Source organism: Boleophthalmus pectinirostris, unplaced genomic scaffold, assembly GCF_026225935.1.
Source record: "Boleophthalmus pectinirostris isolate CB_2022bp ecotype Guang Dong unplaced genomic scaffold, ASM2622593v1 HiC_scaffold_19, whole genome shotgun sequence".
Lineage (NCBI taxonomy): Eukaryota > Metazoa > Chordata > Actinopteri > Gobiiformes > Gobiidae > Boleophthalmus > Boleophthalmus pectinirostris.
The window spans coordinates 24,343,849-24,357,471 of record NW_026571140.1 but is presented as its reverse complement, the minus strand read 5'-3'; the positions used below and the strand labels follow the sequence as shown (position 1 = coordinate 24,357,471).

The window sequence follows — 13,623 nt, the reverse complement described above, 5'->3', positions numbered from 1 at the left end:
TGGACTTATTTTCAAACTCTGATTCACTGAATACTGTAAAGAGTAGATGTATTTGTTGTTTGTCTGCATGAAATAAAAAGTAAAAACCACAACATGTCCTGAAGCTAAACCAAACAGGCCTCACTATTCTCTATGTTGGTTACTCTAAAGCTGAGTCCAAGTGTTAAAGTACAGCCCTGAAAAAGTGTACTATACAAGAATTTAAACCAACCAATGTTTTTCTCACAATAGGTATGGTTTCTTTAATACTAATAAACATACCAAAATAATAATTAGTTCTGTAACCACAAAACTTCTCATTTAATTCACTGCGGCCCAGTGCAAGAATGAGGCATCATTAATTGTGAAAAAAGTGATGTTCATAGTACATTCCTTACCAAAATAATTTCATTTGTGAAGTAAAAATTAAATTAAAAAAAATAACACCTGATATGTCAAGTACACCCTTCACTGTAATATTCATGATAGTCTGACTTGCAAATGTTGTCCTGGTGTCACTTTTAATTTTAAAGTGTTATTTGTTGGTCTATCAGACTCTTGCAATAACAGATAGTTATGCATTTAAACATTTATTAAAACAACTGAAATGTGAATAAACATTTATATAGCAATTGTATTAATCTGTACTGCTTGTTTCTTTGCAGCCGAGTCATGTCTTCCAAAGCAGCCACGTCTCCCTTTGCTTCGGTGGTGGATGGAGAAGACCCCATGAACCAGGAGCACTTGTCCTGGGAGAAAGACGATAGTGCTGAGGCCCACTGCACTCCACAGCTGCCCCTGCACAATCTCCTCCATGGAAAAGGCCACCCTGAAGAGGTACAGCCTCTCAGCAGTGTGCCACCAGAGAGCGACTGGGACAGCCTGCTGTCTGCACAGCAACGGATGGTAGGAACATCTCTATTCTTCACATGTATTTGATTGATTATAATAGTACATGTGTTAACATTTACATTACTGTTTGTATATTGATCTCAAATAGCAATATATACCCCGGTAACAATAATTAAGAAAAAAATACCACACACATTTGTTAAACCAGTTTAAAAGCAGACAAAGTACAAAATAGGAAACGATAGTCTGTAATGATTTGTCCTGTGGGTGTTCCAGGCCCCCTCAGCAGGGGCTCATTGTTACTTCCTTGTCCAAAAATGAGTTTATCACAGGCTCCAGCTCCACAGTCCCTTAATGCTGTGAAACCTCAGGGATTCGGGGGTCTGCCCATTTGTGGCTCTGCCAAAACTAAACCATTAGCTATTATTAGGTTAAACTGGGGACCTCTCACTGTTTCCCAAATGTTTAAATCCCTTTTCTCTGTTTTGAGTAAAGCCTTGTTGCTTCTGAAATGTCATGGTCAAAAGACATGTTTTGTTTTCTTCTGTTGGCATATATAGACACGTTGTACGTGGAAAGTGAGGGCTTCTTTGATATAAGCCTATATTCAGGAAGAGCTTAGGCACTTGTGTGCTGTAGACAGAGGAGGCAGGTGGTTGTCTGTGACAGACGGCTCTATGGAAAAGAGACCCAGAGGGCCTCTGAAGTAGCGCTGCAGTTGGCTCCTGCGATCCTCTGCATCTGAACATAGCAGCACAATCACACACATCCACATCATTAGGTCCAGAACAAAGGGCTCTCCTGAGGTCGGGTTAGAAGGCTTGTGTGCACAGGCGTTCTCACTTAAAGACTGGTTTTCTGTAGTTGAACAGTTTTATAGTATGCAACCATTCCTTTAAAATATTTTACATTCTACATACATTATGTTTTATTAATCTATAATAAAGGGTTGAAAGATAGAATTGTCTGACAGATGAGTGAGTGGATACAGACTCTAGGCAGACCTGACATGTCTACCGGCTGTGTGTCTGTGTGGGCTGTGTCCTGACCCAGAGCCAGCTGATTAACCCGCTGTCGCTGCACCCCTCGAGCACCCTCCACTTTGTCTGCCACGCACCCTAATCAGTAACCCTGGCGCCGAGGCCGGGGCAGTGGGCCGTTCTGCTCTGCCACTCTGGCACATGAGCCAGATCACCATACACCTCTTATGCTCAATATGCCACGACAGGCTGCAAAACCTGCACTGACAATGTTTGCCCATTTACGGGATCCTTACATTCCTTTAGGACATTATCTGTGTCTCCTTATGGAAAAATGCATTTGTTGATTGTACAGACACATTTTTATCATTTTTTCTTCCTTTTTGTATGTCCTGTTTATTCGCTTTGGTCTGGTGCTGATGTAGTGAAATGTAATGAATGTGCTCTTGTGTGTGAGGTATCCTTCAAACTCTCCACCTTTCTTGTCCTCTTTCCCCTCATATCTTTGTTTGTGCACAGAGAGCACTTAGCCAGTCAGCCAGAGACAGGGCCTTTAGTTAAATACTAAACCATACACAGGTGGGACTGAAAAACAACAACAGCCCGAGACAGGACACAGATTTATGATGGCTCAAGGCACTCAGCTGAGAATAGCTCTCTAGTAGAAAATGAACAAATTACACAGCAGTCACCGTAACACAAATGCACACTCAAAAGCAATTTGAGAAATTACAGTTGGGAGGTTTCTCTGTGTGATCTCGGCACATGAAAAGTAAAGCCAGAGCACATTATGGATATGCCCTATGAAAATGTACCTCATCATTTCATCTCCATTTTTCACGTGTCATATCTCATTTACCAGTGCAGCTAGTTCTGCTGAAGATACTGTTTGAAAGCCGCAGAGAAGTCAAATCACTCTGAGCTGCAAAAACCTAGCAATCACCGTGTTTCAATAGCGGACTGTCAAAAAGCTCAATGGGGCTTTGATGGAGCGCGGGAACGCACTTATCATTTAATAAAACCCTCAGCCCTTGTTGCCATCACCTCTTCTCCCAACATTTGTTTGTCTTTACAGGAATCTGACAGCAATAAAGTATGTTCCCTGTACTCCTTCCGGAACAATTCCACTTCCCCGCACAAGCCGGAGGAGGGGGCCCGGGAGCGAGGCGACCTGCTGAGTGGATCGGCCTTTGGCACTCCGGAGCGACGCAAAGGAAGCCTGGCCGACGTCGTGGATACGCTGAAGCAGAAGAAACTGGAGGAGATGACAAAGACAGAGCAAGACGGTATGCCTCTGCTCAAGCTCAGTGTGTGTGTGTGTGTGTGTGTGTGTGTGTGTGTGTGTGTGTGTGTGTGTTTGCTACAGGTTCGTCATTAGATAGCATATACATCTCTGGAAAAATAAAGGATACCTGCAATATAATAGGAGAATCGAGTGTCTTTTTGACAATATAAACAAAAACCTTGTCTTTTATATCCTGCAGACAATTACTGCATTCCCTTGGTTTACATATAACACTATAGCACTTAAACGCATGAAGTTGACAGAAATTACTATCAATAAATATGAAATAATTATAATATACAAATTGGTTACAAGGTTTTCTCAAGACTATCAAATTTTGTTTTTGCTCAATTACTCATTTTCTTTTTCACTCACAACTTTTATTTTGGAATAGTTGAAGGGATACTCTAACTTTTGCTTTATTTGGGAATAAATTGCAGTGATCGCTTATATTTTCCAGAGCCATGTAATAATTCCTATTTTCTTAAGTTTCATAGTGCCTCTTGTGGCAGGTCTGTTGTTTTTTTGTGCAACTGACAAAAGCACGCATTGGGATTTCTGACGTGTTTCCAGTGTTTGTTTTGACCCTTTTCCAGTGTGACAAATCCTATGGAGCAGAGTACAGCAGCAGAAATGTGGTCTGCCATCATGCCAAGGCAAACTCTACCACTGTAAAAATTATAAAAGTTAATGCCAGGAAAATTGCCCCTTTATGATTCCACTGAATACTTATCGCATCGAAGCTACCTAAAGTCAGAAAACTATCAAATATATTTTCCCCCCAATTCTTCACATGGACATTGATGTTTTTATATATTGCCATATTCATATTTTCCCCTGGTTGACTCTTCCTCCCACAGCCTGCAGTTTATCAAGAGTATGGCAGAAAAACAAATATTTGAAAGCGCTGCTGAAACACATCTCCCTTCTTAATTAGGGCTGTAGTAATATAACTACATCCAATCAAATGTTAAAGCCTCTTGGGAATGCATGTGTCTCATTTAGTGTCTGGGGAGCTCTTTGCTTAAGCACTTCATCAGATGAATAAATTAGACCACTGTTAGCCTAAAATAATTTCCCTCTTCTTTTCTAAGTGTTCGTTGGCTGATCTTTGTATCAGTCTCTAACCAAGTATTTAACCAGACACTAAGATCATTAAGGTGTACCATGGGTATTTGCCCAAAGTCAGATGTTTTCAGTATGTAATGTGAGTACTTTAAAAATGACCAAAACAAAAATATTTTTTGGTGTTTTTACATTTATTTTTTGAATTTTGCAAGTCCATTTGCTATTACTTCTTGTTTACAAGATTATAAAATTTCTCAATGTTGAAATAACTTCAGATAATTGTTTATGCTTGTTTGATGCTTTTTATTACAGCTGCATGTTCTACAGTGTATTGTTTCTATATTGTTTCATAACAAGCAAATTATATTATTAGTGAAGCAGGCTGTTTAGATAAAGTTGGTGTTCAAACTTTTATAAAGCGCATTATAGCGTGGTTACATTGCTTTCTTTCGTCTCCACGTTTCTCCACATTCTTGCGGTGTGTTTCTGATGGGCTGAATTTTCAGACAGAATTGTCAGGGCTCTGTGATGGCGGCTGTTATGGTAATGAGCCCCAGCTGCTGAAGGCTGGTTGTTGCAGTAATTTAAATGGTCAAGTGCAGCTTGTAATCCAGGGCCGTATGCTAGCACAGTGAGGAGAGGTGCTTTAGAGTGCCATACAGCTGTTTTAATCTCCTGTTAATAATAGAGCCTGGGTCTGTCTCATGTACACCGCATCATCACCACCAAAATAAACTCCCTTGTTGGAGGAAATTAGTTTCTGAGCAGGGAGCACGACAGAAGACAAGAGGCTCACAAAGTTCAGCAGGCTGTCCCCAAAGCCTCAAACTGAGAGATGCTCTCTGTACGAGGGCACTTTAGGAAGTCTCTGGGGTGATGATCAGTGATCGCTCTAAAAAGAATTGGCACAGGCTAAAAAGTTAAAGGAGGCCCCCAAAACCTCTGGGAAGTTACAATAGTGTGTGATTGTTTGTATAATCGCTGTGCTTGGAAAATGAAAAGAACAGGATTAACTTATTAAAGATCATAGAAGAAGGAAGAGGAGCCATTTGTTGTCTTAATGATGTTGCTAATGTAGCACAAGCAACAGATGAGCTAAATATATCGCTTATCTAAGCATGACAACTGTTGTGTCTAATTCTGCTGCCTAGTCGGGATCACTTAGGTCCTCAGAGACTCCTCACCATCTGCTGCCTTTCTTTTCTGGGTTTTCTTGTCTGGTCAAGAAAGTTCATTGTCCCCACTAACTCAGAATAAAAGTGCTGACCTAAAGAGAGTGGGAACAAATGGTTCATGTTATACTTTCACGCAATACATCACTCTTATATGGTGCGTGGGTGTCCACTTAGGTAAAACAAACCTGGGTGCAGTTGTGGAATATAGTCTAATATAATTTCTCTTTTTCATTATAGGTGGCACAGCTACAGTCTAATAGTGAATAAAAGGTGGTGATAATACATTTATGATTTATTAAGTGGATATGCCCCAATTACCCTAATGATCACATTGCATTATACATGTTAACAATAGCTCGACATTAATTTAATTCTGTATTGTTCAACTATTCATTATTATCCTTTACTCAGTGCTTTCCTTCTACCTCCCTGGTCCTTTCTGGTCCTTAAAGTGCTTGAAGCGCTTGTGACTGTGCTAATGAATGAAAATGTCCTCCCAGCAGTGAGCAAACGCATTTAGCTGAATAGTCACCTTTGCTGTAAAAGCTCTATTAGACCCAGTTGCCAACAGGGGTAACGATTGTGCCCCATGTTTATTTACTAGGTATTGTAAATGTATTATTTATGGATAAGTCTCCCGACAGTCGTTGTCAAGAGTTAAAAATGTCAGTATGAAGTATTAGAGGTAAAAAAAATATACCCACCATTATAAAAACTCAAGGTGACCTTGATTTAAATCACATGCAATTAGAACAATTTTATATAATGCACTCAAGTAGTAATCAATACCATGCAAGTGGACAGCAGTGGTATGTGTTTAGTCTTTATGGTTGTCCCCAAAACAAGGACGAGGCTTGGCTGCATTCTCTATGGCTATTGTAAAAAATCTTTGTAAAAATATATGCAGTTATATGATTAAAAAAAGGTTAAAGAAACAGGAGGAGTGAAGTAAAATTAATCCACAGCAGCCCTCTCCAGAGCTGGACCAGAAGCACTTGGCTCACATGTATTTACTGTTGCCTGTGGCTTTATTACCTCTATCTATTTGTGAGTGTAATCCGCTGCTGGAGGTGTGCATTATCACTGTGTAATGACTGAGTGCTGGGTTGAGTATGGAGCACTGATCAGCATTGTGTTTGTAGCCCTGGGTCATTATCCTCCATTACAACGGGCCGTGTAATGAGATTCAGGGCCAGCCGAGGGCTTTGGGAGGGGAAAAGATCAGCTCTAAGCCTGTGCTCTGACTGGCTCTGCTGAACTCTTGACTCTGTGTCACTGCTCCTGCTGACTCCACACAGAGCATCACACACACACGGCAGGGGATCCACTCCGACAAAAGAACATTTCACATTTGTGTCCAAATACTTGATACAGGATCAGGGACATGTCTATTATGTACATAATTACTGTTTTATACAAAAAGAAAATAATCTTAAATCTCTCGTCTTTATCCTTTACCCTCTGTTTTTTCCTGGTTCACTTCTTCTCTTTCATCACAGTTGACGTGTCATCTGGCTCAACCGTTCCCCACCTAATTAACAGGATTCTTTGTTCCAGTGATCATGGCATTTGCCTCTAATTCAACTCAGGCCTGTAAATGTAAATAATTTTCCTGTCTGATATCTCTATTCTCATAGATGGTAGTGAAGAGAGGACCACACACACTTGCATTCTTTTAATGACCAACACATATATTCGTATTGCAGATGAGATGTGTATGTGTTATTGCACACACATGTTTATATAGCGCTCTGGCTCCACTGGGGGTCCTCTGCTGTTTGAATGTGCAGACTCTTGGCCTATGGTGCTCCGGCCCAGCAGAGCAGCGCGCTGGTCTGTCACTTTTGTGTGAATAGGTAATGTAGAGCTGTTCAGGCTGAGCAGACATGAGCTGGAAACGCTTGTTAGGACACATGATCAAAAGACCCTCTTTGCTCTTTGCCAATCAACCCTCTTGTCACACCATGAAGCAGACATTAAGATTTTGGGCTGTATACAGTAGGCAGCCTGCCAGCCCACATGTGAACTTCCACAAAAGATGGACAGACCTTTACATTTGTTTCTTTGAGAGTTTTCTGACCTTTTCTGTTACTCTGTCCTCTTCTGTTGTTCATGTATGTGATAACATAAACATTTTCTCTTGGCCTGTTGCTTCCTTCAGCAATGCTGCTCCTGTGCCAGCATGGGCTCACAGGCCAAACCTGAGTGGGTGTGTGTTTTAAATGGTGTGTGAGGGCCCAGTCCTCTGCTTAATTATGTATTTACTATTCGATTCCAAATAGATCCTCAAATAAGTCAGGCACATCTCCAGAGAAGTGGCAGTACAGGTTTTCTGTTACGCTATCTGAGATATAGATTTTGTTGCCCTCATTCTGCTGTCTTCGTCATTCAGATGACAAAACAAACAGCTGCTTCTTCAATGTGCCATTCTTTGCATTCAAGATCACCTTCCCCACTTCTCATATTCCGATTAGTCAACAGTAGCAACTGCTGTGGAGCATTCCAGGGGCCATCTTCCTGGGTTTCAGCTGTTGAGCTGGTCCCCCTGCACCCATGCAGCACAAAACTCCCATTGTGATCCTGACTTAGTGGCTGCACAGGAACCCCTTGATAGGAGGAAACGGGTGTCTCTGGGAGACAAATCACAGCCAGGGCTGCACAGAGCCTTGTTTGTCCTCACACTTGCTCACCCAAACACACACACGCACACACACACACACACACACACACACACAATGGCCATAGGTAAATATCTGCTAGTTCATATACAATGTCCAAACTATTATTTCCTCAGTAAAATAACTGTAGTGTAGCATTAAACATCCCATGCAGTGACCTGCACACTTGTTCGTTACAAATGAACAAGTCTGTGATTTTTTAATTATAAAAAAAAAAAAAAAAAAAGTAACAAAACCTGAGGAGTTAATATTGGTCATACAATTGTAAGCTACGTGAGGTTATCCGGCTTTCCCACTGTGTATATGTCTGTGGGAGAATGCCTGAATTAGATTTACATGACAGACTTGTGTGCCAGCTCAGTATCACTGTCCTCTCAGTGGCATTCAGCGCAGAGCATTCTCCACACATATCTTGACAAAAGAGCTGGTGTCATCTGACCGAGGATCAAAATAGTGCAAATGTAACTCACACCCTGGGCACAGCCAGCCCCTGTGGCCTGCTAATGATTTCAGTGCACATTGCAGGCTTGTTCTGTAAGTCGGAGGTACGTCAGCCATCCAGTGCCCGTATCCGCAATGAAACAAGCAAACAAGACAACTAGCAGATGAGACACTTAATCATATTTTCATTGTTTTCTTAACAGCGAGCATGAATGTGGTACACAAACTGTGATGAGCTGCCTCTTGAACAAAGAGACTATTTAATCAGGACGATTAAACAGATGTTCCACCCTCGCGGGCGCACCGTCTTTCTCCTTGTTCAATAACATTACATGTGCCAGAGGATGGGATGGGAATGTCAGCTGAAATGAATAGAAATTTGTTTTATTGCTCTGTGAGCCTTATTGCCAATGATGATAATTATTTGATGAATGCCATCTCCCTTTGGCTATACCCTCTTTGTCATTTTGTAGACTGTGCAGGTCAGGGTTTAATATGTCTGAAAATTCTGCTATTGAAACTGTCTGTAATATGATTTACTGTGATTGTTATAAAATGTAGTGTTTTTAGAATTATATTGATGGCTGATTTGCTTTTTAAATACACTATTAAGGGAATATACTCAGAATACAAGTTGTATGTATTTTTTGTAAGTTTAAATAGGAAATAATTCATTGGTTCACATTCCACATTCCACATTGTCATAAAAAAAAGATTAAACTTTCCAGGTGTTACACTATATTTTACTTTGCAATTAAATAAAGTTGCAGCTTGTTTTAACCAAAAAGTTCACTGCAGAGCTGAATGCATCCATGCGATTTATATTAGTCTTTTTGTCCTTGTGGAGTCAGACACCCATTAATTTACTAAATCTCAGTGATCACAGTGCATTTTCTTCACATATCAATTCATTTTACATAGTTGGATAAATGTGAATGTTTTCCTGCATTGATTAGCAGCCAAGTTTACAGCTGACAGCTAAATTGCAGGGTACCCCCCATAAACCCTTTCGATACAAGGTACCCAGTAATTTAATTTTTGTGAGAAATTATTATAATTTATTACAGTATGTGGACTTTAATCATTATCAGAATCAAATTATATTTTGAAATCTAGTATGCTAGTTCTTCTCCTGTTGCCGATTCTTGCATAAAATCTTATTGTAAACACATGCATGTATTTGACATCAGTCCTTTATGAAATATGATCGTCATATTAATCATTCCTAGCACATTGTTTGGACATTTGCAAGACACAGTCCAGTAGCTACTCATGAACAGGGGATGAAAAGTTCATATTGCTATCCAAGCATTTAATGGTGGTAGTTCTTAAAAGTGACCTTGTGGGGTGGAGAGAGGAGCAGCACAGCAGCTCCTTCCAGCTGCACACATGGCATCCATCGGGGGCACAATCACGCACAGTCCCAACACCTCGGGCTCGGACATATGTTGAGTTTTATTTCATTCTTCTGACATTAATCCTATTCACCAGCTGTTCTGCCAGCTGCCACTCTCCGGCTTAAGGGGAGATTGCAGTTTTGGGGGCTCTGAGTGCTGTTTTATCTCACTCCTCATCTTCTCTCCAAGTTTGGGAGGGATTTTTGGCTTCTCAGATTATATTTTCAGATTTCTTGAGTTGTTGATTGTCCATCTTTAGAATGCATTTCTAAATTTAATTGTGAATTATTTGCATTAAATTACATGGTGATAATTGGAATATGCAATAAAAACATAGTATGAGTTTTTTAAATGTGTATTTTAAATGTATATTGATATTATTTTCTTTAATTGGCTCTGTGTTGCAGCTGTCATAGGCATCCTGTCTCTTGCGCCCCTTAACTTTTCCTCCTCTCTTAAGCGAGCATTTGCTAAGAATCACATCAATGGAAGCTGCTTAACCCTCAGTCATTTAATAGCATTTCTGTAGGATTAGCCTGGACATGGCCCCGGCCTGTACAGTTATGATTATTGACATATCGGGTCTGACATATTTCACATTTATGTGCATTGTCTGGAAGCATACTCAAGTGTTCTCAATGTCATTCCTTCTGAAGTACGACCAGGCACTGTGCGAGCAGGGGCCACAATGAATTGATCATTGCTCACTGCTCACTTTAATAATTCAAGCCTGATTGCCACAGAGTGCCGCAGTAAAATGGATTGGGAGAGGTCACATGGTGCTCAGCTCAGGAGGTGAGGCCTCTTGGGGATGCTTAATTCATATATGCTTGATAGACACGTGTCCTATTTAGAGAGGTCAGGCTGCTGTGTGGGACTGTGGCTTCTGTGAGTAGCCAGGTCACCGCTGGAGGATTAACACGTTGATCAGAGCACTGGAAAGGTAACACAAAAAGTCATGTTTGAACAATCTTTAGTATCATGTATTATTTAAGTATTCATTGTATTTGTGGTAGTATAAACCTGGGGCCTGTTACTGATTTTAACTTTTTGAACAAACTACAGTGTTTGTATTGCCTTTCTTTTCAGTGTCCCAGAGTATAATAATAGCAGCTGTTTACGTGACCAATCAGGATGGTCTGAAGGTGTCTAAGTGAGATGTTCAGCAAGTGGAATAATGAATAGGTGTCAGTTAAAGAAAGCCCACCTCCACAAGCAGGTGCTCCTTCACTATACAGTGACATGTCTTAAGGAGATGGACCTTTTTATGTATGCATGCCAGCACTCCTGATTACACCTAGGCTGGGGTTATTTTACTGCTCCAAAAGTCTGCTGGAAATGGTAAAGGTTATTAAAATTGTTGACAAGGAGGAAAGGTAATTGCCTGAAAATGAGCGACAACGCACTGTTGTAGCGAGTGTTTTTTCCCCTCAGCTCCCTCTTTAGTGGTTGCATTGTGCGGCATCACCCGGGTGTGTAACCTATTGCGTTCCGATTGCTCCCTTGCAATTAGTGCCCTTTTTGTCCTCACTTCAATAACACCATGATTATGGAGACTTCAGGAGTATTTGCAGCATCCAACAGCTGTTGTCTCAGGAACTACCGGCTGAATGACAAAAACATGTTTTCTTTCTGCATTTCACTTCCCTGACTGCCTCTTGTAATTATTATGTTTTATTTGGTGTGATGATGGGGTCTTGTTTTTAGTGTGTCTGTGATTAAGATATTCAAAGGACTCCTTGGAGTGTGCCACAGTCATTTTCTTTTTTATCGTTCTCGACTTTTGATTTGTTTCCCGTGAAGTGCGGAGTGGATGGGAAATTAGACGTCAGCCTATCATTGTCTGAGTCGGAGTCAGGGAGTTTTAGAGCTGTATGACTAAATTAGACAAATGCACCAAATCTCACTCTGAATGGAGAGAGTTTTGAAAAAGACATTTTAGTCATAATTTGGGCCAATGAAATACAGACATTTTTACATCCACATTTGCACTGTAATGTGTAGGGTAGAATTGTATTGTAACCATTCCATGTAATTTGACACAATCTGCAATTATATGTTTTTTTTGTTTTGTTTTTTCAATATGAAAATTTAATGATTTGTTACTCAAATAGCCTGTAGGAATTTCTCTGCAGATATTTGATATACGATGCTCCTACTTTATATTTAACCAAATGTTTATGCTCATTGCCTTCTAATTATTGATGTCCTGACTACACATTTCCCCCTTGAGGCTGGTACTCTGATATACAAGGCTCTGCCAGAGGGGAAGACTCCTGGTGTGTTATCCATGACTTATAGCTAATTTGACTCCCTGAGATAGCCCTCTTTTCTCTGCCAATGGCTTTCTACACAACAAACACTCAAACACAAGTATCATCTTTCACCCCGGAGAATAGAGCACACACACAAAGTCTGAATGTGGCCACAGACAGTTGAAACGTTTTCATTGCTGACAACACAGGGAAATATAACACCCACTGCTGCATGTCGTAACAAACCATTTTTGTACTGGCACCCTTTTGAAACATGATGAGATGTTTGGATCTATCAACACATTTAGTCAATTTGGTTGGACCAGGGTGTAAAATGTGCAGATTATCTTTCTCCAGAACTTTAAAAAATAAAATATGATCACTGACAACACCTGGTCTTTAGAGCTGTTTAGAAAAATATTAATGTGTTAATATATTAAGAATTATATTTTCACTGTTTCTGTATAAATTGTACTTATTTTTGTTTGTCTTTTCTTTAATAATCATATTTGAAAAGCTGGTTTACATGGTTTACATCAGCACCCAGATGTAATACATATACATACATGAATGTATTGTAGTAATGCAGAATAAAGCGTGTGGTGTTATCAGTGCAGTTTGTTGACTGTAACCTGCCTGAGCTGTGGTTTACAGAACACGATCCTCTGGCAGCGCTGACGACCAGGTGCTGAAAGCACTGTTTATGTCATACACTGATCTGGAGACATTCCTTTGTACAGATTTATGAGGATCATTAGCTTTGTTTTTAATACAGAGAAAAAGTCTACTCTAATCTGAAGCTGATCTTGGCTCGAGGTGTCTCCCTTCATCCTCCTTCAGCCACATCAATCGCACCATCCCTGCACAGGAAGACTGTACACCTGATTACAGAGCCGATTGCAGATAAACACTTTCATTTTGGCAGTAATAACTTGGAGTGCTCACTTTTCACCATCTTTTGATGACTCAAAGTAAAGGAACTAGTTTGAGGGCATTTTTCAGTGCAGGAAATGTCACAGTGAGAAGCTGTGGCGGGCTAAGCCGTCCACACTCCATGTCCCTCTGGATAGGAGCATATCTTGGACACTCTCTCCTCCAGTAGTTTTGTCTTGTATGTTGCTATCTGCACTGGCTGCAGAGCAGAGGGGCCGTGCCAGGCGAGGGTCCATAGGGACCGTTGGAATCACTGGGGCTGGAGGAAGTTGGTCCTGGTCCAGTGGGGCGATCTGGGCTTGGTGACAAGCCAAGCTGTCTACTGCAGGGACGCTGGGAAAATGTAAATAAGAGCCTGATAAGGGCTATTGTTTTCATTCCATTCTCATCCCAGCTGAATGGCCGACTCCCAGCCACAGAGCATTTTATCTCCAGAGGGGAGGCAAAGAAATGTGAACAAGGAGGCTCAAGGAGATTTAGGGGCCCCCAATGAAAAATAAAAATAAACTAATTTGGTTTCTACTATTTCTTTCTTTGCGATGACCTCGAGTAATGACACAAGAACAGAACATTTCATTGG

General features: G+C 40.7%; 1 protein-coding gene across 3 annotated transcripts in view; it reads left to right on the top strand.

The window, feature by feature from the left end:
• sox6 (SRY-box transcription factor 6) overlaps positions 1-13,623 on the top strand; it is a 93,133-nt gene that overhangs the window by 30,551 nt on the left and 48,959 nt on the right. For all 3 annotated transcript variants that reach the window (XM_055154562.1, XM_055154560.1, XM_055154561.1), the window contains 2 exons: positions 645-885; positions 2,887-3,097. In XM_055154562.1, coding sequence (XP_055010537.1) covers positions 652-885; positions 2,887-3,097 — 445 coding nt within the window. In that variant the 5' untranslated portion in view covers positions 645-651. The remainder of the gene's footprint in view (positions 1-644; positions 886-2,886; positions 3,098-13,623) is intronic.